The 27,578-nt window shown below is 34.3% G+C and overlaps 1 protein-coding gene across 50 annotated transcripts in view; it reads right to left on the bottom strand.

The window, feature by feature from the left end:
* Positions 1–311: 311 nt before the first annotated feature.
* Positions 312–27,578, bottom strand: part of CLASP2 (cytoplasmic linker associated protein 2) — a 149,482-nt gene continuing 122,215 nt past the window's right edge. For 17 of the 50 annotated variants that reach the window (XM_033132413.1, XM_033132415.1, XM_033132416.1 and 14 more), the window contains 12 exons: positions 26,775–26,853; positions 26,592–26,642; positions 22,810–22,953; positions 17,425–17,568; positions 15,916–16,022; positions 14,234–14,387; positions 10,824–11,052; positions 8,885–9,078; positions 8,241–8,369; positions 5,300–5,506; positions 4,517–4,633; positions 1,032–2,743 (listed from right to left, as the gene is read on the bottom strand). In XM_033132413.1, the coding sequence (XP_032988304.1) occupies positions 2,657–2,743; positions 4,517–4,633; positions 5,300–5,506; positions 8,241–8,369; positions 8,885–9,078; positions 10,824–11,052; positions 14,234–14,387; positions 15,916–16,022; positions 17,425–17,568; positions 22,810–22,953; positions 26,592–26,642; positions 26,775–26,853 (1,642 nt within the window). In that variant the 3' untranslated portion in view covers positions 1,032–2,656. Of the gene's footprint in view, positions 2,744–4,516; positions 4,634–5,299; positions 5,507–8,240; positions 8,370–8,884; positions 9,079–10,823; positions 11,053–14,233; positions 14,388–15,915; positions 16,023–17,424; positions 17,569–22,809; positions 22,954–26,591; positions 26,643–26,774; positions 26,854–27,578 lie in introns of all 50 variants that reach the window. The other 33 variants (XM_033132433.1, XM_033132448.1, XM_033132450.1 and 30 more) reach the window with 5 other exon arrangements.

Below are 27,578 nucleotides of genomic sequence, written 5' to 3'. Positions count from 1 at the left end.
ATACAGGAAGCAAAGATGTCAAAGATTAAGTAAAAAAACCCTCATGGATTATGGAGTAATATACTAATCCTCATTTCTATTTACTGTAAATGTTAGAATAACATCCGAATTTACAAATAGATCTGGCCTGAGAATAAGATTCCAGTCTTTTACTGTAAGACATAACTTGGTGAAAAGTAATTTTGACCTAGTTTATAAAAATAAAATATGAAAGATACAGCAAATTTACTCCAAATTTGAAACCTCAGGTTTAAACTGTATATGAAAACATCAGAAGTATACATTTTGAAAACTCACAAGAGACAACCATGTTTTATAATCTAGAATTATATACTTTTAAGTAGTTCTGAGCAGTGCAATAAATTAATACCACTGATAATTAGTTTAGGGGAGAAAGGCAGGAAAAAAAATTTACCAGTAGCTCTTTATCACTGTTCTTTAATAGCTGACATCTAAATATGTTTTGGGAATATGTTCATTCCAAATATTATCAACGAAATTACAGAATTTTAAACATGATTTTTCCCCATGTTTTTATATATTACCTTTCACTTAGTCACATTAAACCATACTTTTCTTTTACTCAGTTCATTCATTTCTCAATCCCTGCCTTCAGATGCCAGGTGCCTGACCTAAGTTTTCAAGTAGAGTTATTATTCAACTTAAGTCACGCATTTAGTTGTCAACAGTAGTTAAGGCAGGTCCTTAATGAAGAGGTCAAAGTGAAATCAGTATTTACATTAAAAATCATTTTAAAACATACCATAGGTCATAGAATATAAAACATTGCAAGAGTTCAATGTTTAAAATGGCTTTTCGTCTTAAAGATAAACTATAATATACACATGCATTATAGCTATATATATTTGATTGGTTGCTACTCCTGATAAATCTTTTCTCCTCAGATGTACTTATAAAAATCATGAGAATACCATCGATACAGGACCTTGTAAAGATTTTTAAAAACCTAGTTATGAAATAAGTAATTTGTCATACAGTGAGACAGAAAAACAACTGATACACATTTTCAATTTTTTCAAGTAATGTTATGTACAGTTTTATTGCCAGTATATGCACAACAGTAAGCATAGAACTATAAATACACAATGTAATTAACAGTAGAAAACAAAATTGTTACAGGGAAAGGGGAGGAGATATACTTTTCCTGCTGCTAGAACAGAAACAAAGGTAAAAGCCTATGACAAATCATCCATTCAGTATTCTTGTCTTAAATTCTTTACATACATTTCTACATTTTTTTCAATTAAACAAAGAAAGTACAGATAACTCTGTAACAACAGCAAATTGCTTCCCTAATGGCTATTTGCCTTTCCAGTCAAATTCACTTAATGTTAAGATTAAAAAAAAGTCAAGATGAGAAATCATTAGTATCCTGGTTCCAAATTGTCTAATTTGTCTTTCACCAAAACCGGTAATAAGTTTGGCTGCACATGAAGAGTAGATGTAGCAAAAGGTGATTACAAAAAGTAACAGAAAATCACCATTTAAGTAGTTTTCCAAAGACACTATAGGCAGCAGCTCAGTTAGAAGTGTTAGCCCTGAAGAGGTAGAGAATTTGAGCCCATTATACAGGATAACAGCCTTGGCACCATCTTCTCTCTCATCAGGATCAATGTTTTCAAGTAAGACAATTTCATGGTAAAAGGAAACCAGGTTCCACCATTTAAAGAAAAAAGGTGCTGGTCAACTCCCATGTCTCTGTAATTAGCTTGTTTATTAAATGAGAAACAGAAGACCGTCAAGGACACACATGCACTTGATTTTTTTTTTTGTCTGTTTCCATTATCAAGTTTATTCATAAGTGAATTTGATATTAATAAATACAAAAAAATGCATCATTCACAACAAAGATAAACAAACTAAAAAAAACCCTGCAATGAAACCTTCTATTTTAATAAGTATCAGGAAAAAAACAGGCAGATGATTTGGTGCAGCTTTCTTAAGGGATCATACAGGGGACATGGTTTTAAATAAAAATGGCAAGATCAGTAACCAACAAACAATATCAGTTTTACAAAACTGGCTGATTCTGTAACATTTCTCTCTGAGGTTTTAGGTTTAAACTACAGATCACCTCAAAGAAGTTGCAACTAATGACATGTATCACCATCACACCAACAGAGTCCAGCTGTAGTTCAAATTAGTCCTGCTTTGTTTCACGTCATTTCAGTATTTCTAGCATAGGACATGATAAGGAACAAAACTCAAAAAATAGCAATAAAAATATTATTCTGCATTTGAATAAAGGCAAAAAAATGTTTTAGACAGTTAAACTTTTAAAGCTTTAAGCATTCCTGTTTAACCAGCATTAAAAAAATTTTATACAATCATAACACTGGCAAAGGTTAATGGGAAGACGAAGTACAAACATGTGAAATGATGAGTTAGATTAAAAATTACTTTATATTGATCAACTGTTGTTAATACTGCTTCTTGAATTTGGAATAACTATCATCAAAGTTACATGCAGACTGAGGATAGCCCTCTGTTACAGAAAATACAAAACAAAACAAAAAACTAAAACCGGGAAACAATGGTTAAGTTCCAAAAGATGTATTTGAAAATTTCCTTTCATTGATGAGGGTGGTCTGTCTGTCATTCCTGTTAGAGACCTGGTTCACTTCGATCCGCTTCACTAACTCTGTCCGGAAACATCAGTAGTGGGATCAGCTCCTCCAGAACCTGTCTGTGCACGTTTGATGTAAAGATTCAGTAGCTTCATCTGCAGATTCAAGCCAAACATAAGACATTGGAGCAAGCAGCTCTAAATTCTAGTACGATGCTCATTAAAAAAATTAGATACATATTTGTGAGCTTTAAAAGATTTTAGACTGAAGGGTTATTATAATGCCCAAGTTATTGTTGATAATTAAGAATTAAAAACAATTTTTTAAGTTTCAGTTTGTTCATAACAGTATTCTAGTATGCCTTTTCAAAACATGTAGTGATAACATAAAAAACTTCAAGTAAATTTAGAAAAAGAAATCACCATTAAGACGATAATGACAAACATTTGAGCATATGTGCTCTACAATATACTAAGTGCCTTACATTAATCTCTTTATCTTTATAACATTTTACAGATGAGGACATGGAGATACAGAATGTGTAAGGCACTGCCTAAGGTCACAGATAAGAAGTGGGCCAGGACAGGAAATTAGGCACCTGGGTCCCAGGACCTAAGATCTTAGACAACTATGCCACTGCCCTCCTGACAAAAATGTTTCCTGATTTCTCTGCATCATTTTGCAGTCTTTACTGTATGAAACCATATTTTTATAAAGTTTGTAATCAGTGTATATACAATTCTGTGTTCTACTTCTTTCATCTAATGTCATTTCCAAATATTCTTTTTTTCCACCTAGCTACTGTCTTCATATGCAACATTACTGGATGCCTAGTATTCTTATCAAGTGCTGAATTTTAATTCTTCTACAGACAACTCTGGATTATCAGGATCTAACTTAAACTGATCACAAAATTTGGGACTTTTTTCTTTGAAAACCACTTTGTTGTTGAAAGTTTGCTTTTTTAACATTAACTGTGATTCAAGAGTTTTTAACCCAGTGTCCGTGGGGCTCACTAAACTGTATACAATTTTCTGCATGTATTTATTTTTCTTGGGATGAGATTTTACCTAAATCTCAAAGTGGTCTATAACCTAGAAAGGGTTAAGAACGACAGCTTTAATCTATCTGTAACTTACATAGGTATTTAATGTAAGGTGTATTTCTGAGCTCATTTTCCTTTGTATGTATTTGCATGTATTTGCTCTTTGTATGTATTTGCTCTGCCTTTTTGCTATTTTAAAAATAAATATGATCAGAGTAATGATACCTATTAGGATTTTGGGAAACTATTTAAATGAAGGTGTGTCTCCTATTAACTAGTTCATAAGCCACAACTCAACAACCAGTTTATCCTCACCCCTTAGAACAAATTTCAAGATTTTGATAGTATCAAATAAAGAGGAAAGAAAGACTTATTTTATTTTTTAAGTCTTAAGAACTACACGGAAAATTTATTTTGATATACCAAATCAAAGTTGTACATTTATCTGGATCATAATAAGAATAAAAAGAGAACAAATGTTTTATCATAGTTTATATGGGAAAATTTAAAATATGTTCAAGTGTTCCATATTTTGGGATATATGAAACAATCTATGAATAACCCTATTTATTTTTAATTAAACTGTCCTTGGGGAGTAAGGATTTGATTGTGGGAGTGGCAAAGGGGTAAGTTGGCTCTTGAGAATAACCAGAAGCTGCAGGCATTTCTTTCACAGTAATCTACCAACCACCCTACCAAAGTGACTTCCCCTGAGTGACAGAGGTTAAAGTCAGAATAGCTAAAATTCAAATGGTAGGAGGAGTCAGTTGGAAGCTCAAAGCCTGACTTATTAAAAGCTGACTACAAATTTACCCTTTACCACACGCAAAGTGTGATGGAAGCACCACGGCCACCATCCTTTGAACAAAGCAGCATTACTTACTTTACTGCCAGTGAGCTGACTAAGATGTGGTTTTAGTTCATCACCAATCACCGCATGAACAGCCACCAGGCAGAAGACACAAGCTTTCCGGACGCTGCTCTCTGAGTTATCATAACCCTAGGGAGAAAAGTCCTTGTTAGCACTGCTGGGGGGTCTGAGAAAAGTACCATTCCAACAGAGACAGAAGATGCAACTCAAAGATGAGATCTCAAAGGTCCCGAGGAGAGAAAGTATTACTGACCGATGAACTTTTCCACCTTTTTCAGGCAGAGACATGCCCTTCTCTCCTTCCATCTCCCCTTCGGCACCTCCACTCCACTGTTAGCCTTCCTTATCAGGTTCTTTCTTATTTAGCCTGGAAAGCTGCAATTCTCTGACTCTGAGGCTGCCCCTTTGCCAATCCACCCTGCAAAAAGTCTCCAGATTAACCTCCCTAAAGCATTCAGTTTTAGGGAACTCAATAGCTCCTCACTATTAAATAAAACCTCAGCTCCTTGGCTTGGAAGTGAAGGTACTCCTATAATCCAGAAATAGATAGTGGTGATGGTTGTATAACATTAACATTATGAATGTATTTAATACCACCAAATCGTACACTTTACAATGGCTTATGGTAAATTTTACATTATATATATTTTACCACACACAAACAGTGCTAGTTCTGGCAAGTCTTTGCTCTGATCGTCCAAGAGAGCAGGCAGGAGTGGTCACGCCATTAGTGTTGGCTAAAATAACTGAATCCCAAATCTACTGTAGCTTATTCCGCCAAGCTTTGTTGCTTACCTGTATTAGGCCTGGCATAATCTCTGGCAAAAGCAGGTTAAGTGTTTCCTTGGACACTCTCTCTATTACTTTCGTTTGCATTTTGATTGCAGCCAGGTTAATTGGGTAATCTGCGGTTTGGATGATAGGACACAGCACTTTGATGCACTGCTCTGGACTGATCGAAGTGGCTAACACTGAGGCAGCTTCCTCAGCTGATCTTACCACCTAAAACAAAGAGGAAATTACATTGGAAGTCATTTTTTAAAACGTTATTATATACTGTGTCCTGGAAGTACAAATTTAACGAAATAGGTAATAGGATATAATATCTGGGATTTGCTTCGAAATACTATAGTAAACAAATAAACATAAAGAGTATAGATAAAACAGGGTTGGCAAAATGTCAGTTACTATTGAAGCTGGAAGATGCATTCATGGGGCTTTATTACACCATTCTTCCTTCTTCCATGTTCTTTTAATGTTAAGCAATTTTTAAAGCATGATGTGATCCAGTTGTGCTAGGAAGTGGAGGCCCAAGGTACCCAGACCACAATGTGGAATCCTCTGCGTACCCACACTGAGACCCTGCGTGTATCAGTGTCCTCATCTTACCACTGCTTGTGCCCTTTCTATCACATCATTACAAAATAAAACACTTCATTAATATGTTATCAAGTTAGCATGCTATTCCCCCTTCTGTCCATAATGACTTTCTTTCCTTTTGTATCGGGCTTGGGGAGGGTTACGACATTGGTTTTGCCATAAAAAGAAGAAATGGTTATCTTCTGATTAGACTCTGTAATCTCTAACGATGGTCTTGAAAACATGTAAAAATTGCTGCTTTTGATTCTACTTTGGTAGTGTCTCCCTGATGCTCTCAATATGTGAGAGGTGCTTGGAAAGGTACTGTGGAAAATACACTGGAAGTCAGAAGACCGAGGGCTAATTTCAGCTATAACATGTAAAGAATGTTAACTTTATCTTTTGCAGAAGCAGGGATGTTATTTGGGTCAGAAGGTGGGGGTAACTAAACTATAAATATTAGATAGTATTTAAGACCTTCAGTGAGATGATACAGATGTACCATTACTAAACACCAGCTGAAAAAAAACAACACTGAATAAAAATCCAGATAGATTTAGAAGTTATGACTCTCCTATAAGGTTCACAGTCATATCTTTTGAAAAGAAATACCCACGGGGTTTTAATTTCTTCATATCCTCACCAACACTTCTTATTGTCTTTCTTTCTAGTGTGGTGTATGAACTGGCATCTGGTTTTAGTTGCATTTTCCTAATGACTAATGATGTTGAGCATCTTTTCATGCGTTTACTGGCCATTTGTATATCTTCTTTTCAGAAATGTCTGTTCAGTTCTTTTGCCCATTTCTTAATTGGGTTATCTTTTTGTTGTTGAGTTGTGAAAGTTCTTTATATGTTATGGTTATCTGTCTCCTATCAGACACATAATTTGCAAAAATTTTCTTTTATTCTGTAGGTTCTCTTTTTACGTTTTTAATAGTGTCCTTGAAGCATAAAAGTTTTTAACTTTGACGAATTCCAATTTACCTTTTTTTGTTGCAGTTGGTTACATATACTTCTGGTAGTCTAAGAAACTACTGCTTAATCCAAGGTAACAAAGATTTACACTATGTTTTCTTATCAGAGTTTTATAGTTTTAGCTCTTTTATGTCTTGGTTCTACCTGAGACACCTTATGCTACTACGCTGGTGCTTTCTCTTAGAAATGCAGTCCATATTTGAAATCTCCTTTTCTAATTATTTCTGAGATTTTAATAAAAATCCTCAAGATTATCTTATCAATGTCACTGGTGGTGGTGGGGATATCATGACTATAAGGTAATGAGGCAGGTTTATAGGACTCTTTCAGGAAAGCTGTCCTCATTATTTTAGTGAATAAACTTTTAACAGATATCCAGCTCGTATTGGCAATTTACCACTTTAAAATAATGATTACCGTCATCAGTTATTTAAAAAAAAACAAATTCTTAGTGGTAAATGGAAAGTGCAATTAAGACTGGTAAACTCTAAGTAAAAAACTAAAAATGAAACAAAAGAGAAAATGAAATCAGATGAATTAGTTCCTAGAGCTGGCCTATTTTAGGTGAAAGGTCATATCACCCCAATTCACTTAATAGAAAAGAATATATGCTTGCACTTCAATCAGATATTACCTTGAAAATCAAGGTAGGTGTTCTTTAAGGAAAATGATTAATCAGGGTATTTTTCAAGCAACATTTATTTTTCATGCAATATAGTAGGCCACCCTTATTCATGGTTTAAGTTACCTGCGGTCGACTGCAGTCTAAATTACTACAGGGAAAATTCCAGAAAGAAACAATTCATACGTTTTAAATTACACGCTGTTCTGAGCGGCATGATGAAATCTTGCGCTATCCCACTCCGTTCCACCCGGAACATGAATCATCCCACTGTCTAGCATAGCCAGACTATTTAAGCTACTGCCTGTTAGTCACTTAGTAGCCATCTCAGTTATAACATTGACGGTCATATCACAGGGCTTGTGTTCAAGTCACCCTTATTTTACTTAACAATGGCCCCAAAGTGCAAGAGTAGTGATGCTGGCAATTCAGACATCCCAAAGAGAAGCTGTAAAGTGCTTCCTTTTAGTGAAAAGGTGAGTATAGTACAATAAGATATTTTGAGAGAGAACGATCACATTCATATAACTTTTATGACAGTACATCATTAAAATTATTCTATTTTATTATTAGTTATTGCTGTTAATCTCTTACTGTGCCTAGGTCATGAATTAAACTTTATCGTAGGTAGGTATATGTGTATATATAGGGCTTGGTACTATCTAGTGTCAGGCATCCATTGGGGCTCTTGGAACTTATCTCCGGAGGAGAAGGGAAGACTACTGTAATAGCAGAAGTACTAAGAACAAAATAGTAATTTAACTGTCAGGTAACTTACCTCCTTATGAGGATCTTTATGTGCTTCCAATGTTTTCATAACAGTCAGTTCTGCATAGTTTTTAAATCTTGCTGGTTGATGCCTTAGAATTTCTTTTAAAACCTTTAATGCCAAAGCCCTGATTGTAGGCTAAGAAAGAACATTTCAAGTTTTTAACACTTTGGGTTGTAGACAATCCTTTACATTTCCTATGTCTGTAACTTCAGGGTCTTAATATTGGGGTGAGGGGTGGGGGAATCACTGACAACTGCATAAAGTGTGTGGTATATTACATAACTAAGTTTTCACTTTTCTAGTTGAAAACATCATACTTAAATTTGTAAGACATTGAGAACCAACTACATTCTATTAAAAAGAAAGTTTTACTTCTACTTTAAATATGAAAAACAAGTATCCTGTACTCTCCTATGAAAGTTCTCTTAGCACCTCTCATATTTCCCATTGTCAATTGTTTAAAATCGCTGAGCTACTTGGTTTACAAAAAAAAAGTTCTTTATAGTAACAATCCCATGCAGAAAGAAGCAGCAGAAGAGACTTACGTGTTTTTCCCAATTTCCAAGTCTGTGTAGTGCTTGATTAATTGGCAATGACAAGGAATATAAGACAGGAAAAACAGGGTGTTGTTTACATATTTTGTCATTTACCTCTTTATCTCCAAGGGTTTCAAGCAGTAAAAGTAATATTGTTTTGAAATGCTCATCCCAAACACTGAAAGATTCTTCCTGTGTCAGTTTCATGAGTTCACAGAGGGCAATTTTTCTTTCTTCTACACGTTCATTATGGTTGGACAACTCCTTCAACAACTCTGCAACCAGGTCAGAATGGTCTAGGGAAAGATCTGTCAAGGACATGATATTAATTCTGTAACTTTATAGATCAATTCTCACAAGAGTGGGATGACAACTTTATAACATGAAACACAGACAATGCTGGTTGTAAAAAAAAATAATAATAACGAGTAATTTTATTTTCCATTTGTCATCCCCAAAACACCAATGCTAGTTTATAACTTTTTATAATAAAAATTCATAAGAGAGAATGGTAAAATGAAACCCTTATTCCTACCACCCAGATTTAACAATTATCAAGTTTTATCATTCTTATAGTTTATCTTTGTGCCCCTCCCCATTTTCTGAAATATTTCTAGCAAATCCCATATACATCACTTCATCCTTACATACTTCAGTATGCATTTATCTGGTGTCACGTCAGGAGGCTCACCATACCGGGGTACTCCATTTTTAGTGATACCAATAACAGTTTCTTATGTAATTTAAACTTAGTTTGGTAAGTTCTCAAAATTTTGCATTTGTGATACTGTGATATAGTAAGTCTCTTAACATGACATGTTGGTAAAAACATGATTCATCAACCTCATTAAAGTTGTCAAAGAAATACAAATAAAGAAATTTTTCCACTCATCAAAATTATAAAAATAAAAAAAAAAATTTCTGATATCTGATTTCTCAACTTCCCTAAATAAGGAAATCTTCTTAATCATTAGGATGATCTATTTTATATCCATCACAGTAACAAAAATTAAAAAGGTTTAAACATTCTGTGCTGGTGAGGAAATCAGCACTACTAAAAACTGGTCAGATGTTTTAAGCTGGTAATTGGGTAGTGATTCTCAAGACTTAAACTTACATATCTCTTAAATCAGTAATTCTAGAACTCTTTTAGAGTGAATTACGTGTATATGAGCATAAAAGTTTATGCAGAACTATGTTCACTGACAGCAACATTGGGGTAATAAAGGAAAACCAGAAATACCTAAATGTAGACTCATAAGACAGTGTTGAGGGGGAGACTTTCAAATTTATCTCTATGTAGTGATATATTACCATACATTACTTGAATCTTTAATTAAAAAAAGAATTAATGGATTATGTAATATGTAGAGTTATTTAAAATAACTACAACACTTGCAGTGTTTTGTCTTTTCTAACCAGTTATTACACATCTTTTCTGAACCTTTCTGCATACTGTGATCAGAAGGGCAGGGTGTACAACATTTCCCACCTCTCTTTAAAAGGTGACAAGTGAGACTCAGAAAGGTCAACCAATTTACCAGGCTATGGAGCTTAGTAATATTAGAGTTTAGTCTTAAGCCCACTGTGAGCGTCAGAGCTTAGACCTAAGCCGACTTCAATTCCTAATGGTAGCTTTTCCCGTATTTGGTCCTTAAGTATATGTTATTAAAGAGTTTGTTTATGACTTCACTCTTAAAAAACGATTGTAAAGAATGGGTATTCCTTCAAAGCGTTTGTCATTCTGGTATAAAAATTAATGACTGAATGGTGTCTAGAGAAAAATTTATAAGCTACAGTGGTTTCAGTTATTTCTGGTGAGTTATTAAGGTTTCCTTCATCTTGAGGATGACCTTAGGATGACTACTCTGTTTTTCATTCTTGGGAAGGTATCTACCAAACCACTAGAAAGGAGCTCCTAGAAAACAGGACAAGACATTACCAGTCCAAAGAGCCTTACTTTTTAGGTTACAATAAAAGAGCATATATATTTCCTTTTTCAGATTACTAGTCGTCCAAAACACAGGTAGTAGTAGTACGACACAGAACGTACCATCAGGAAACTGGTCGGCATCATCATCAAACATGGCTTCCTTGAGAGCAGACTTATTGAAGGGACTGATGCTGTCCGAATAGTTATACGGATTATAGTCTCGAGAGCGTGGAGAGGAGTGAGCAGGCATAGAATGGAGCAATGAAGCTTTATTATCAAGGGCTGTTTGGCTTGAGTCAGTTGCATCACCTCCCGCTCTTGAGTCAGACATCCCAGGACCACCACACATCTATTAATAGGAAGGGGAAGGCATAGCAAATTAACTCATTTTCAAGTATCCATTCAAAATTCTAATAAAGTGTCTCCCTACTGCTTGAAAGTTTATTTAAAAACACAAAAGGACTTTCATTAGCAACACAGAACTAAAAGCTGCCAGATTCCATGATTAAGGTAGTAAATTATACAATGACAGTATGTCAACAAAGTATAAGAAAACCAAATAAAAAAAGGCCTATAAAGGTCTGCATAACTTTTGGAAAGATGCCTGATGGAGTTTTTTTCACATTAACATGCTTATCAAAATATTGATACGAACACTGATACTAACACTAGTATCCAATTCATTACCACCACCAGCATCACCATCACCACTACCTGTTGAGCAATGATGTGCCAAGCCATTAGCTAGGTGCTTTACAAATGTTCTACACACACACACACACACACACACACACACACACACACACTTTTTAAAATAAATTTTATTGGGGAATATTGGGTGACAGTGTGTTTCTCCAGGGCCCATCACCTCCCAGTTGTTGTCCTTCCATCTAGTTGTGGAGGGCGCAGCTCAGCTCCAAGTCTACTCGTCGTTTTCAATCTTTAGTTGCAGGGGCCCACCATCCCATGGGGGAATTAACCGGCAACCTTGTTGTTGAGAGCTCGCGCTCTAACCAACTGAGCCATCTGGCCGCCCACATTCTTCACATATTTACTGTGCACCTATGACATGCCAGGCATCAGTCTTGGCATTGGTGATATATAAGTGAGCAAAAGACAGAATGATGTCTCCCCTAATGTCGTTTACATTCTAGTGGAGGGACAGAGACATTACAAAAACATCATGAATGAGTCAAGTATATGGAATGGTAGAAGGTGATTAGTGCACGGGAAGTGGTGCAGTACTAAAAGGATCATGAGTAATGAGGCTGCAGATTAAATCGGGTGGTCAGAGTAGGATTTATGGAGAAGCCATTTGAACAAAGACTTGAAGGAAGGAAGGACATTAGCCACGGGGCGACCTGAAGTTAGAAGAATGTTTAAGGCAGAGGGACCAGCCAAGACAAAGGCCATGAGGCAGGAACATGTCTAGTAAGTTCAAGGACAGCCAAGAGGCCAGTGTAGCTGGAACAGAGTGAACAGGGAAGAAAGCAAATGAAGCCAGACAGGTAACAAGGGAAAAAGTCTACTGTGGAGACCTTGGCTTTTATTCTGAGACAGGGACCTTCTATGAAGTTGTGAGTAGAGGAGTGGGAATAGACTACAGGAGGCCAAGAGCAAAATCAAGGAGGCCAGTTAGTTAGGTGCCAGGTGAGAGAATGCTGATGGCTAGAACCAGAAAGGCCATGGTGAGAAGTGGCTCCATTATGGATATATTCTGAAGACAGAGCCAAGGCAGACTGAGTATGGAGGCTGAGAAACAGAAGACCAGAACAACTCTTTTGTCCAAGGGTTTTTGGCTAAGCAAGTAGTGTTGCTATTAATTGAGACAGGAAAGAACAGTTTTAAAAGAAAAGATCAGGAGCTCAAACAGGCAGCTGGATGTATGAATCTGGAGCTCAGGAGAGCTCAGGTCTGGGCTGGGTGGAGTCATGTGATTTATTATACTCACAGTAACTTCTAAGATATACAGTAATGTCCCTATTTTCCTAATGAACACACTGAGGCTTAGAGGTGATAATCTGACTAGCTAATAATTGCCATGAACCAGGATTCAAACTGCCAGAATCCACTACTTGGGCTCCCCACCCTATACCCTGCAATCTCTGGGGTGGGGGTGGGGGGGGCAAAGGGAGTCTCAATTAAGCAGTGATCCTTACTCAACTGTTACTATTACCACATGCAGCCTTTGGGATAGGGAACCTTAAATGTGAGTGGTAAGCTGGGTTTTAGTGTCCAGTTTACTAGGCCTATCTGCCAGACAGACCTGGAAAGAAAAACAACAGCAGGAAAGAAGTCAGGAAGGCAGAGGAGGGAAGTCCTCTACAGATGTGCTAAAGCACTGCAATGCTCTACAATTCTGCAAACATGGAGAACCTGCAGACTCCTTAGAAAATGGTGGGGTGGCTTGTTTTGAGAAACAAGCTGTCAGAGAAAAGTCTAAGAAGTAGAATTAAAAATAACTACTCTTGGGCCGGCCCGGTGGCTCAGGCGGTTGGAGCTCCGTGCTCCTAACTCTGAAGGCTGCCGGTTCGATTCCCACATGGGCCAGTGGGCTCTCAACCACAGGGTTGCTGGTTCAACTCCTCGAGTCCCGCAAGGGATGGTGGGCAGCGCCCCCTGCAACTAAGATTGAACACGGCACCTTGAGCTGAGCTGCCTCCCGGATGGCTCAGTTGGTTGGAGTGAATCCTCTTAACCACAAGGTTGCCGGTTCGACTCCTGCAAAGGATGGTGGGCTGCGCCCCCTGCAACTAGCAACGGCAACTGGACCTGGAGCTGAGCTGCGCCCTCCACAACTAAGACTGAAAGGACAACAACTTGACTTGGAAAAAAGTCCTGGAAGAACACACTGTTCCCCAATAAAGTCCTGTTCCCCTTCCCCAATAAAATCTTAAAACAAACAAAACCCTACTCTTTGTATAATTGGCAGAAGCAACAAACTGAACAATAATATTCACAAATGTCAGAAAGGTCATAATATTCTTAATTGGAGTCACACAAACTGATGATGCAAATCAGTCACTGTACTTAACAGGGAAAAAAAAACCTAAACGTATTATTTTGTCTCGCAAAACCCATGTGATCTGGCTGATGTTTTACTCCCCCACTCACTGGATTTTGCACTGACCCTCAACTATACAAAGCTTGTTCCCATTTAAACGTCTTTGCACTTGCTATTTCTTTTAAGGAATTCTCCTCTCCTTTATTAGGTCTCAATACAAATGTCACCTTCTGACAGAGGCCTTCTCTGACAACTTAATCTAACAGATTCACTTTATATTCTAACCTAAAACTCCACAGGACTCAGGTCTACCTGAAAATCTATACAAGGAACTTGAGGGCAGTGATTTTGCCTTGTAAATCTAAGACCAAGAACATTGCCTGGCACATGGCAGATACTCAGTAAATATTTGTAGTGTGACTGACCCCTAGAAAATTATATTTGAAAACAACAGAAAGCAGAGTTAAAAAAGAACCCACAAAACTCTTAATGAAAAAGTGCAATGTAAGAATATACAAATACTTACTGAATCACCATCATCTTTTTTAGAATCCCTTTTCAATGGTTCATTCATATCTTCTTGACTACGGAAGCTGAAATTCTGAATTGCTTCAGTGACACCTCTAAGAGAGCTATAAATATCTTCAGAGTTCATATTTTCTGTGTCATAATCAAATGCACTACAAAACAGACAATAACTAAGTTTTATTTATGTGCAGTTTTAAAATAAAAACACATGTGAGATTATGTAGGTTATTTATAAAGACAGGATTAGAGAATGTATATTCCCCAAAGCAAAACAAAACCTGACAGCTATAAATGGTTAAAGTACACGTCCCCTTGTTCATCCATCAAGGGCAGCTTACAATGACTCTAACAATGTAACAACTGGTTTGTCTTTTCATTTTTGAAATATTCTGATTAACTAGGAGTTAGCAAACTCTGACCCCTGAAATCTTAGGTTTTTTAATATTTTTTAATAGTTGAGAAAAATCAAAATTATATCTCACGACAAATGAAAATTACTTAAATTCAAACTTCAGTGTCCATAACTAAAATTGTACTGGAACACAGCAGTGCTTATTTATTTAGGTATTATCTACCTAACACTATAACATCAGAGTTGAGTAGAGGTTACAAAACTGCATGGCCTGCCAAGCTTAAAAAATTTACCATATGGCCCTTTACAGAAAGTTTGCTAACTCCTGTGATTAACTCACAATAATGATAGTGCTTAAAGAGGAGATAAATTACACAAATTTGTAAGGCAGAGAATTTTTAACACTGATCATAAATGTTACTGAAATGAATTCTATAATCAAATTCTAAAATTCAACTGAGGCTGGTAAAATTTAGCTATCAAAATTATTACATATGTATAACATGGAAGAAATAGCCTAGATGAGAAGTTTCCGATACATTTTTCTTCCTTAGATGCTGAGGAAGTATCCTATAATTGTAATGAATATGATGAAGCATGTTGTAATATATATGGATAATACAAAAATCAAGCTAATAAGTATGAATATGGACTACTACACAAACTTTTTAAAGGCCAAGAAAAAGGAAAAACTATTAGTTTATTAACAAGTCAAGAACTTCATCTGAAATATAGGCTATGCTTGAACAACATTAAGTGTATGAAAAGTATACATATTTTTATTTTATATTAAGGACCAATTTCACAGTCACATTTTCTTAAGAAGTATATATAATGGCTTCTCTAGTTTTTCCTCTCTTTTTATGTTTTTATCTATAGGTTTGTTTTTTTTTTAATGTTTAGAGGTGGCTGCCAATATCAGATCTAAACACCATCATTGTAACTTGGTTTCACCATTTATACTAAGTAGTATAACTGAAAGACACAATATTCAATTTATTGGATTTGTATAAGCATATCTGAGGAACATAACTATGCTACTCGATGTAATAAGCACTAATTTATAAAAGCTGTGTCCGTAAGTTTTCTTTTCACTTATTAAAAAAATCCATAATGTATGCATTATAATTTAAAATATTAATTTGGGAATAAACATTAAATTTTTTGAATTTGCAAAGTTTCTATTTATCTAACACCTTTCAAGTCAAATCAATTGGAAATCACCTTTTCCTTTTAAGTGGAAATCAACTGGAATTATGTTAATGTCTGTTTTTCTAAGAAGGAAATCTGCAATAACAAGCCATGATGAAAAATTACCCCTTTATTACCTTGGAGATAAAGTATTCTGTGATGTATTGGTAGGAGAAGTAAGAGGACTGGACCAGTTGGCTGGTGAACGTGGTGTTGGTCTTGTCAAAGGACTACCCATGGAACTCTGATGGAGGGAGTCAAATAAATATTAGCATATTACAGGCAAGTTCAACTAAAAGGCTCTTAAGGAAGGCATACAATCAAGAAGTTGAACAATATGAAAGAGCCATAATTATACATCAATATTTTAAATACTCATGTACTTACCTCAAATTTTTGTGGGGAAAAATTATCTCCCCATTCAAAAATCTAACTCTTTAATCTTTTTTTTTGTTCTCTTCATCCACTTCCTGCTCTCAGATATTACTGTGTTTCCCCCAAAATAAGATCTAGCTGGACCATCAGTTCTAATGCGTCTTTTGGAGCAAAAATTAATATAAGACCGGTTTTATTTTACTATAAGATCGGGTATAATATAATATAATATAATACTGGGTAACACAATATAACATAATATAATATAATACCCAGTCTTATAAGAGCGGGTCTTATATTAATTTTTGCTCCAAAAGACACATTAGAGCTGATGGTCCGGTTAGGACTTATTTTCGGGGAAATACGGTATCAATACCTTTTTCCTTAAAGATTCAACACTAACCCAAATTAACTATTTTAAATTAGCTTCCTGTTCTGAGCCAATTTCCCTCTTCCAGCCATTACTAATGCTCAAATTTTATTCCTCCTTGAGTTTGCTTTACAAATCATTTTCACAAAGACACCAAAGGAGTAAAAATGTGGTCAGATTATGAATTTGCCTATCTGAAAGATATAATGAAACAATCTTATCCTTTTAAAAAAATAACTGATTTGGTCCCAAGAAATTGTTTTCAGATTTTTAACCCTCAGACTTTACCTTAAGCCTGCCATAAGTGTATCTATTTTCTCCTTCATGCTTTATCAAAGGTCTCTGTCTTTTAAAAACTTAAGTTCAATTCTTTAGGCATATTATGCAAATGATTCTCTACTATTTAATGTATAGATTATATAAAACTGTAATGTTTCATTTACTCAAACTTTACTTCCCCCAAAACAAAATCCAGCATATTCAGCACTTATGAACCAACAAGTCGGTAATTATTAAATGTAAACACAACTTTTTAAGCACTACTCTCTTTGGACTTATTTGTTAACCCCGGAATAAACATCCCTTCTAGTCCTCAAATAAGAATTGGTTCATCTAAAGAGCACATCATAATTCTAATGTCTTGCAAAGCTGATGCCTTCAGCTTTGCTTTGTTCAGTTTACTTTCCCTGTTCATACTCTGGCCACCATTCACCACCACCCTAATGTATACCAAATTATAATATAAACATGAGAGGCCTAAGGACAATATTTAATTCTGCTCCCTAACATAGATGCAAAAATTACATACTGGAGTCAAGAGTTAACTTTACGAGAAATAAAGCAGTTATTATTAAAACAACCATCACATTATAGAATAGCCAAGAAAATAACTGAAAAATACCTGGGTTCCATTGCCAGTGTTTCGAAGGTGATTATGAAGAAGTTTGGTAGCACCATCCTGAAAAGTTTTTGGTAAAGCTCCTAATAACATTGTGAACTCTGGGGTATTGAGTTCAAATAAGGAAATCAGCACCGACTGTGCTGCCTGGAAAACAAAGACATACAAGACGTAGATGAATATATTTTGGTTACTCAAAGGAGACCATTTTCGTTTTCTTTTTTTTTAATTAAAATTTATTGGGGTGACAATGGTTAGTAAAATTACATAGGTATCAAGTGTACAATTCTGTAATACATCATCTATATATCACATTGTGTGTTCAGCTCTGGGTGCTGAACACACAATGACCATTTTCTTTACTCAACATTTCTGTTTAATAGCACAAGGCCATTTTTTCCCAGGGGAAAAAGAAGATGTTCTTACATGCTTTAAAATTTATTTGTTAAAAGAATAAAAAAATATATTTGACCTATTATTTATTTTTTGAAAGAAAGAAGAGAACATGAAAAGTATAACAAATATGACCTAAAAATCAACAGCAAAGGTTAACCAGTTTCCAGGATTACTCTATCAATATATACGACTACTTCAGTTTTCTTAATAAATGATTACAAGAAAGATGGATGAAAATAAGGACGCATATCCCTAAGCTATACAAAGCTCATCCAAAGCAACTTAGCAGTTTCAATTTCATTTTCTCAATATGTTATTCTTAAATTAACTGGCCGAATCTAGCCTTCAGTCAAGCAGCTAAATCTAACAAATCTACCGTCTGAAACTAAAACTAGTCTAACTTTTTTGTGGAAGTGGGGGCAAAACAAAGCTTATGCAGATCAATTAAGAAAACTTACACATTTCCTTAATTCTTCTCAAGTAATCGCCTGTTATTAAAAGCCAAATTGAAATTCAGATTACACAGAAAATTGAGAGAAGACAGAAACCTCAATGACTTGTATCCAGACCTATGCATTTTTGTTCTGGATCTTTTCTGACTCCACTCTATGAAAACCTAAGTGTTCTACGTTTATGGCATTAGAATATACAATACTAGAGGAATGGTTACATTATGTTACATTGGAGCAATGGCATACTACACAACAATAGCTTTATACATGAAGAAATTGGGAGAGGATTATTACACACAGATGAAAGAAAAAACATAAAACAACAGCTATAACATAAGCCTATTTTGTTAAAATCAACAACAAAGTATACAATGTGTGGGTCTATATTCTAAAAATGTTAATAGTGCTTAAATAAAGCTGGTTGTAAAACTTTATGATCCTGTGTCTTTTTTGGAATCACAACCTCAAATTAATTTGAGCAAATGAATTAATAATTGTTATAGTATATTTTATTCCATCTAGAGCTTATTTTGGTGTATGGAATTCAGCTTTATTTCCTCCCTTGAGACTAACAGCCCAAGTGTTCCTAAACCATTTACCAATGAGTGTATCCTTTCCTTATGACTTGAAGTGACACCCTTATCATGAATTAATCTCCTATATAAACCTGAGTGTCTCTGGACCCTCCTTTATGTGCCATTGATCTATCTCTCTATTTCTGCATTAAATAATACAGGTTTAAAATATGACGATATAAATTGTAAAAGCATATTATGAAGTCCTTCATTTCTGTTAATTTATATTTTAATGTCATATTTGCTTTACTAGATTTATTTTATATTTATTTAAAGATCACTTTTCAAGTCTTTAAGTAAAAGTAATACATAGATATAGATTTTCAAAAACCAAACTGAATAATTCTTAATTCCCCTGTTCAGTTCTGCAGTTTTCCTTGCAATGCTTGTTTTTTCTGTTAGGCATTCATAAGCTTATATAATTATTTCTTGATTTATCAGCTTGAGACATTTTCTAGTGATTTCCTAGTACAATAGATGACAACAGGTACCTTTCAATATCAGCTTTACCCTTCTAACTTCTTCTCCCTTACACAACATAGCAGCAGTTAATTTTTCTCACATTAATCAGTGTAATCTTTAAAAATGTAAACAGATCGTATCACTCCCTTACTTAAAACATGCCAATGATTTCTGTCACATCAGCATTCTTGTTCTTGGAACATTCCCAATTCTTAATTTTGATGAAATACAATTTATCTTTTTCCTTTTGTTGTTTTTGGTACCATATCTAAGAATTTTTTGCCAAATCCAAGATCATGAAGATTTATCCTTGCTTTCTTTTAAGAGTTTTATAGGTTTAGCTTTTACACTTAAGTCTTTTGATCCATTTTGAGTTAATTTGTATATATGGTGTGAGATAAGGATTCAACTTTACTCTTTTGGATATGGCTTCTTAATTGTCCTAGAGCACAATTGGTTGAAAAGACAATTATTTCTTTATGGAATGGCCTTGGCATCCTTGTCAAAATCAGTTGATCATAGACACAGAGGTTTATTTCTGGGCTCTCAATTCTATTTCATTGGTCTTTCTATCTGTCCTTATGCCAGTACCACACTGTCGTGATTACTGTTGCTTTGTACTACTGTAGGTTTTGAAATCAGGAATTGTGTAGTCCCCCTACTTTGTTCTTTTTCAAGACTGTTTTGGCTCTTATGGGTCCTTGACAATCCCATGTGAATTTTGGAATCAGCTTGTCAATTTCTACAATGCCAACTTGAATTTTAATAAAGATCACGTTGAATCTGTGTATCACTTTGGGGAGTACTGCCATCTTAACAATATTAAGGCTTCTGATCCATGAATATGGGATATTTTTCCATTTATTTAGATCTAATTTCTTTCAAAATAGTTTCAAACTTTCTACTACAAATTTGCACTTATTTTGTTACATTTATTCCTAAGTATTTGAATCTTTTTGATCCTATTGTAAATGAAATTGTTTTCTTAATATCACTTTTAATTGTTCATTGCAACTATTTAGAAATACAATTGATTTTGTATATTGATTTTGTATCCTGCAACCTTACTAAACTTGTTTATTAGTTATAATCGTTCATTGTTGATTCCTTAGGATTTTCTATATATAAGATCATATCATTTGCAAATAGAAATAGTTTTACTTCTTCCTTTTCAATCTTGATACATTTTATTCAATTTTTTTTGTTTGTTTTGCCTGACTGCCCTGGTTAGAACCCCCAGTACAATGTTGAATAGAAATGGTGCGAGCAGACATCCTTTTGTCTTGTTCCTGATTTTAGGGACAAAGCATCCAGTCTTTCACCATTAAGTATGTTAGCTGTGGATATTTGTAGGCGCCTCCTATTGGGTTGAGGGAGTTCGCTTCCATTGCAATTTTTTTTTTTTTAAATCATGAAAGGATGTTAGATTTTGTCAATACTGTTTCTATTGATCATGTGGTTTTTTTAATTTTTACTACTGACATGGTGCATTACATTAACAGATTTGAATTCCTCAGATAAATCCCACTTGGTCATGGTATAAAATTCTCTTTTATATGTGGCAGGATTGGTTTGCCAGTGTTTTGTTGAGGATTAAAAGCATCCATATTCCTAAGAGATACTGGTCTGTAGTCTGTAGTTTTCTTTATTTTGTGGTCTTTGTCTGGTTTTGGCATTATGGTAAAAACGCCCTCAGAGAATGAGTTGTGAGTTGTGAACTGTTCCTTCCTCTTCTGTTTTTTGAAAGAGCTTGTGACGAACTGGTGTTAATATTGTATAGTATCCACACGTGAAGCCATCTGAACCTGGGCTTTTCTTTGTGGATAGTTTTTTGATTACTAAGTCAGTCTCTTTACTTGTTCCATTTACATGTCTGTTCTTGAGTCAGTTTTGGTAGTTTGTGTCTTCCTAGGAATTTGTCTATTTCATCTACATTAATTTATTGGCATACAATTATTTGTAGTATTCCTTTATAATCCTCTTTATTTCTGTAAGGTTATAGTGATATTCCCGCTTTCATTTCTAATTCTAGTAATGAGTTTTCTTTTTTTTTCTTGTTCAATCTAGCAATAGTTCATCAATTTTGTTGATCTTTTCCAAGAATCAGCTTTTAATTTCATTAATTTTCCTCTGCTGTTTTCCTATTTCTATTTCTTTTATTTTTTACTTTAATCTTGATTATCTTTCTTTCTGCTTTCTTTAGGTTTAGTTTGCTCTTTTTTCTCCAGTGTCATAAGGTGGTAGGTTAGGTTATTGATTTGAGATCTTTCTTTTTTTTAACTATAGGCATCAATAGCTATAAATTTCCTCTTAAACACTGTTTGAGCTATATCCCATAAGTTTTAGTATGTCATGTCTTCATTTTCATTCATCTCATGTATTTTCTAATTTCCCTTTTGATTTCTTCTTTTATCCACTGGTGATTTAGGAGTATGTCAATTTCCACATGTTTGTGAGTTCCCCAAATTTCTTTTTGTAATTGATTTCTAATTGCCCTGTACTGTGGTCAGAGAACAAAATTTGTATTATTTTTTAATCCTTTAAAAACACAATCGAGGTTTGTTTCATGGCCTACACCTGGCCTGTCCTAGAGAACGTCCACATGCACTGGAGAAGACTATATGTTCTACTGTTGTTGGGTGAAGTGTTCATCATTAGAAATACAGGTCACAAAATTTATGTTCTATATACTCCTTTGCAGCAAATATTGAAGGAACTGATTTATTAAGGAAGAGAGTAAACAGAGCTAGATATAGGATCCAAGAAATAAATGATTAAGGGTAAAGAGAAGTCTCAGGAAATGGTGAAGAGAACAGAGGGTCCAGGAAGGAGCTTCCCAGAAAATAAATAACCTGTGTTTTTGAACACATGGAAAATATCAGCCATAGGCATGTGGCAGATGTCAAAAATATTAACAGATACTTAAAAAACATTAGAAAGGAGGCAGTAGTAAACCCCTTGATATAGGAGTGAATACTTCCAAAGTCAAAAGTAAATCTTTTCCATTGGTGACCAACTGATTCACAAGTATTTTGAAGGTTATGGGAAAGATATAGGAAAGGATGTGGGAATGGTATGGGAAAGCTAAATTAAATCCTCATTTACCAAGGTAGACAGATATATAATGACTAAATTTATCAACAGATCAATAGATAATGCCCAAAATTACTAAGTCAAGAAACAGTGTAAGCTCTTACTTGAAATACATAAGTAAACACAAGGGGAAAGATTTGGAGTATTTTGAATGGTTACAAGATTAGCGGTTGAGAGGATTATGGCAAGGGCAAATTTTTTATTCTAAGTTTGAAAATTATATTCATATTAATTGTATACAATTTAAAATAACTTAAGAGATGATTTTTTTAAAAAGGTTTTCATATCACCAGGTAAATAGCTCAATGCTAACTGGTTATATCCTGAAAACATTAGCTTCCTTCACTGGCAATCCAAAATGACTGACTTGTTTGTCTAATTTATCTTCTAAACCTTACATTAAAACATACCTTCCGAACATCAGAACTTTTGGGTTCTGTTGTCCAAGTGATGACCCGAGATACTGCTAGGCGAGTTTCACTGGAATTTATAAAATCTCCTGGATCCATCTGTTTGGCCAGAGTTTCTATGTATTTAAGGATAGCAACCTTCACCTGCAGAGGTAAGCACGAGAGAGGATAATCAGATGGTCCTTGAGGGACACTGAGAACACTTCAGAAACAGCTGATTATTTTTTTGACGACTAGAAAATTTAAAAAAACAAAGAAATTATACAACAACCTACCCAGCTGAGGTACAATTATATGATAATGCGGACTTTTTTCACATATAGCAGAACTTATTTTTCATTCCCTGTGTTTGAACAACTGCTGAAGACTCTCTTGACAAGATTATATACTTCTTGAGTCTGCCCTTCAGAGCTTACAGCTGAGTCTTGTCTAGACTCCTTGGGAGTCAGTTTTTACCAATTGAGTGTCATTTCACTTTTTGGGAAATGAACCAAAGTATTTTGGAAATAAGGTATTATAAGTCAAGTGGTCAATTAAGGTGGACAATTTTGGGTTTCTGTAAAATATATATAGTAAGACTCACACAATGAGATCAGGTTCTTTAATAGGCCCATCAACTGCTACAATTACCTTCCACAAGAAGTGTCACAAAAAAGTTTTACACAAGTACCACTGGAGAAAAGACAACATTTATTTGTGTAAGTGGTATGTGTAGGCTTAAAGAGTCTGATTTTTCTCCCAGGAATTCCTGATGGTGGGTATATGGTGGGATGCAGGCTTCAAAATCAGCAGGAGGAGGGGCAAAGCACACATATTTCTTCCTTAGACACAGCCTTTTTATTCTCATAGGAAGCCACTGTTAAATTAGCTCCCTTCTTTCAGGTATGCTGGGCCAGAGAAAAAGGGTGAAAACCATTATTTTTGAAGTCATATCTTCAAACATTCTGGGACTTCTAAATAATGGTTCCCATAGAAATGTCATCTGGCACAGTGCACGGTCCGTAGACACAGAAGATGCTAAACACTTACTAAATGCTGATTTGCTGACTTAGAAAAAGGAAGGTTTAAATGTATGATTAAACAGTAACACTGAAAAAATATCACCACAGATAAAAGTAATCCGTTTTTCTATGCTCTTTCTCCCCTTATTATTAATCTTAGTGTCATTTTTCTCATTCTGTTGAAATAGGTCTCTGGGAAGTACAAATGCTAAGTTAATATACAGGAAGTAAAACATTAAAAAAAGTTTCTGACAGTTGTGTATTTTCCCCTATCTGCTTCCAGTAAAAAAAATAAAAAATAGACAAAAATCCCCAGAAGGGATCAAATTAAATTCTTCATTTCCTAATGAATGAATTTTAAGAAGTAATTATAACTTTTAAAGAAATGCATTGAAAAAAATCAAGAATTAACCTATCAGCCATGCTGGGTAAAATGTACAGAGGAGAGGGAAAGGGACTGCGGTTAACTGTGCAGTTGCAGTTAACTGTGCCACTAAATTATGGCAGCACATAAGATTCTGGTTTCTTGAAGTATGGTCACTTACTTCTATCAGGGTGAATAGCTGAAAGGTGCTACAGTAAATTTCAAAAAAAAAAAAATGAACATTTTGTTTTCAATTTGCCACCATTCCTAACTGAGTAATTTATCTATACTATGAGATTCAACTATCGCAGTGTCTTGGAAATTTATAGAGGTATGCAAAATTTTAAAAGGGTTTCACAGAATAGGTATATTTACTGTACCAACAGGCAAAATAACCACAAAACACTTATAATCATTTGAGAGTTTACATTTTAGTAAGATATTTCACAAGGTTTTATATATATGTGTGTGTGTGTGTGTGTATATATACGCACATATATATATATATACACACACACATACATAATCTGTAATTTGAATAACATAAGCATGCATTCTTCTACAGAGAAGAAAAAATAATGTAGTTGGTAAGGTATGTATAATTCTATAACATGTTTGTAAAACCCAGAAAAACAGGTCAACAAAAATTACATTTATTTTAAAAAATATTACTCAAATAAAATCACTCTGTATCACCATTTTCCCCTAATCTATTGCTTCCTTTCTGACATTTAAACACATAACACTCGGTGAGAGATATAAAATAATATATGAGCATCCATCTTTTATCTGAAAGAGCCATCATTTTATTCAATAAAGAATTTTTACAAATCTCATACTCAAGTTAACTTATTTGTGTTTTTCTATAACCTCTTAAGTTTTTTATTCTTAATCCTGTCACCCATCTGAAAGTTACTTCTGTTTTTGGCATAAGGTATGAATTGCTCCAATATAACTTCTCCTTGCTATCCTAAAAACATTAAATTAATTAAGAGTTGAAGAGTGATTTTCCTTACAGCATTGTGTGTGTATGTATACTGTAAAGTGTGTATATTTAAATTATATAATAGAAAAGCTATATATGTATGTGCACACACACACACAGCCTATGATTCCAGTCTCCAGTTAATGTTTTCCAATAGCAAAGCTAATTTTAGGTTGTCTGTTTCCCATTTCCCTCTTCCCTTTGTCTTTCCTTTCAGGTCTTAGAAACTTTATTCTCCCCCTCAATTCACCCTATCACCGTTATTTCTTAAGCTAATAGTTTAAATCTTCATTTCCACTGGCCCATGAAACATTTCTACATACATTTTCAACAGCACTTGAATACCTACCACCAGCACTTAAATCATAATCCCTATTATAGTTTACTTTACCATGTTTTATAGATAATAATGATAAAAAATTGTAAGTTTTATATTCCCTTGTAAGTTTAAAATGCCTAGCACAATGGCTTGAACAAAAAAAAAAGTACAAAATTTATTTATCAATAATATCAAGTAAATTATTCTCCTTCTTCAGGTCACTTTTCAAAATCAAAACAGATGGAATCCGTTTCACAAAGCAGCTCTGAGAAAATAACACTATGTTGAGTGAAAGTCAACCCTGGTAAGAAATATAATCATGATTTTTAAGGCAAAATCATATTCAGAAACTTAAAGGCATATCAGTCTTGGGCAGTAATGCTTGTGAAAATATATTTCGTGCAGAATAGAGCAGAAAAATATAAGGATTGTAAATGTACATATGCTTGTTATTTCCCTGACTTTAATCTCATTAAATAATAATAAAAAACATCTTTAGTAAAGAATTCAGGACCTCTTTGTTTGTATTACATTATTTTTTGTTAAATTTAATCGCAAATTGGAATCTACCTAGTTTTCCCATAACTTAATTGGAAAATGTGTGCTAGTAACAATTGAGAAAGTTAATCCTGATTCTAAATTTTATGCACACATCAGAAATATCACAATGCAAAAAGAAAAAAAAAGGTATTATTTCAATTAAGAGAACGGGAGAATAGCATTGAGATTAAACTTAAAAATTTTTATTAAAATAAATATAGGTAAAACTGATATTTCACCCAAAATACCTATTTAGACTCTAAATTTTTTAAAAAAGTATTGGGAAATCACAAACATAAAATGAGATAAGACTTTATAGAGCGAGTTTGCATTACTAGCTTAGGGTTAGATGGCCATACTTGTGTTGCTATCTAAACGTGTATCTCCTGTAAGCTTCTCCATAGGATAGCCTGGCATTTGAGTAACATTTGAAATCAAATATGTGCATGCTTGGAAGGCTTATAAAGGTTAGTAGTTCAACACAGATGCAAACAAACATTATCTGAAACACTGCAGAGTTGTAAAGAGAGTTAAGAAAAGAAATAATGCAGATTAAAACAAAAACAAAAAAACCTTGGAACTCCAAAAAGAGTGAAGCTGGTCCCGAAGTGCTGGCTTGACTGTCTGAAAGTTTATAAAAACAAAATGCACTGATTGAACAGCTTCTCATGTGACAGAAATACAAACATAAACATAACGTTATTACTAAAATACTTCAATTTCTTATAATGGCTTCAAAAGACTTCAAATTTTTACCTTTAAACTTGGTGTCTGAGTCTGATCGACTGTAAATCTCATTAGAATATTAAACTGAAGATCATTTGGAAAAGATTCTCTGAAATAAGGAATAAAGTAAAACAAAATAAAAATTAAGTCAGCAAGTAAGCTTTTAGCAAACTTCACAGAAAACTATGCTTAATACCAAAACACGTCATTCAAAAAGCATACATGAAGTAGTATCTATAAGTGGTATAGTCTATGTGATATAATATACAATGAAAGCTATTCCCAGAAGAATCTGAACATTTGAATTTATATCATTAGGGGTTAAAATAGAGTAAATAATGGCCTATCTTGCCTCAACTATAGATTTAATCAGAAAAATATATTCAATAAAATGTTCAGCATTATTAGAGATGTATGTATACCCACATCTAATATCTGAATTCTAGACTCACCTCAACTTAGTAAATGGATATTTGAAATAAGTCACTTCAACAATCTACACAAGAAAGTAGAAATATATCATTGGTTCAAAATCTTCTGAAAAAAGATTCTGAATATTTCAATGCATAATAAAACATCCTTTTTAAACTTAGGAAATATTTTATTTTTACATTAGATTGAATAAAATCTTTAACACAACTTTGCAGCTGTATCTTAATTAAGATAAAACACCACCTTGAATTATTCAACAAATATTAATGAAATTTTTATAAAAGAAAGGAGTGTGTGATCTAAGGACCAATGTTGCATGAAATATACTGTGTGAATGGGCATCATTAACAATTTTCAAATGAAGCCTGTGCAGTCTAAATGGTTTAAAAGGATTCAAATATC

Source organism: Rhinolophus ferrumequinum, chromosome 17 (genome assembly GCF_004115265.2).
Source record: "Rhinolophus ferrumequinum isolate MPI-CBG mRhiFer1 chromosome 17, mRhiFer1_v1.p, whole genome shotgun sequence".
Classification (NCBI taxonomy): domain Eukaryota; kingdom Metazoa; phylum Chordata; class Mammalia; order Chiroptera; family Rhinolophidae; genus Rhinolophus; species Rhinolophus ferrumequinum.
This window is presented reverse-complemented; position numbering and strand designations above follow the sequence as displayed.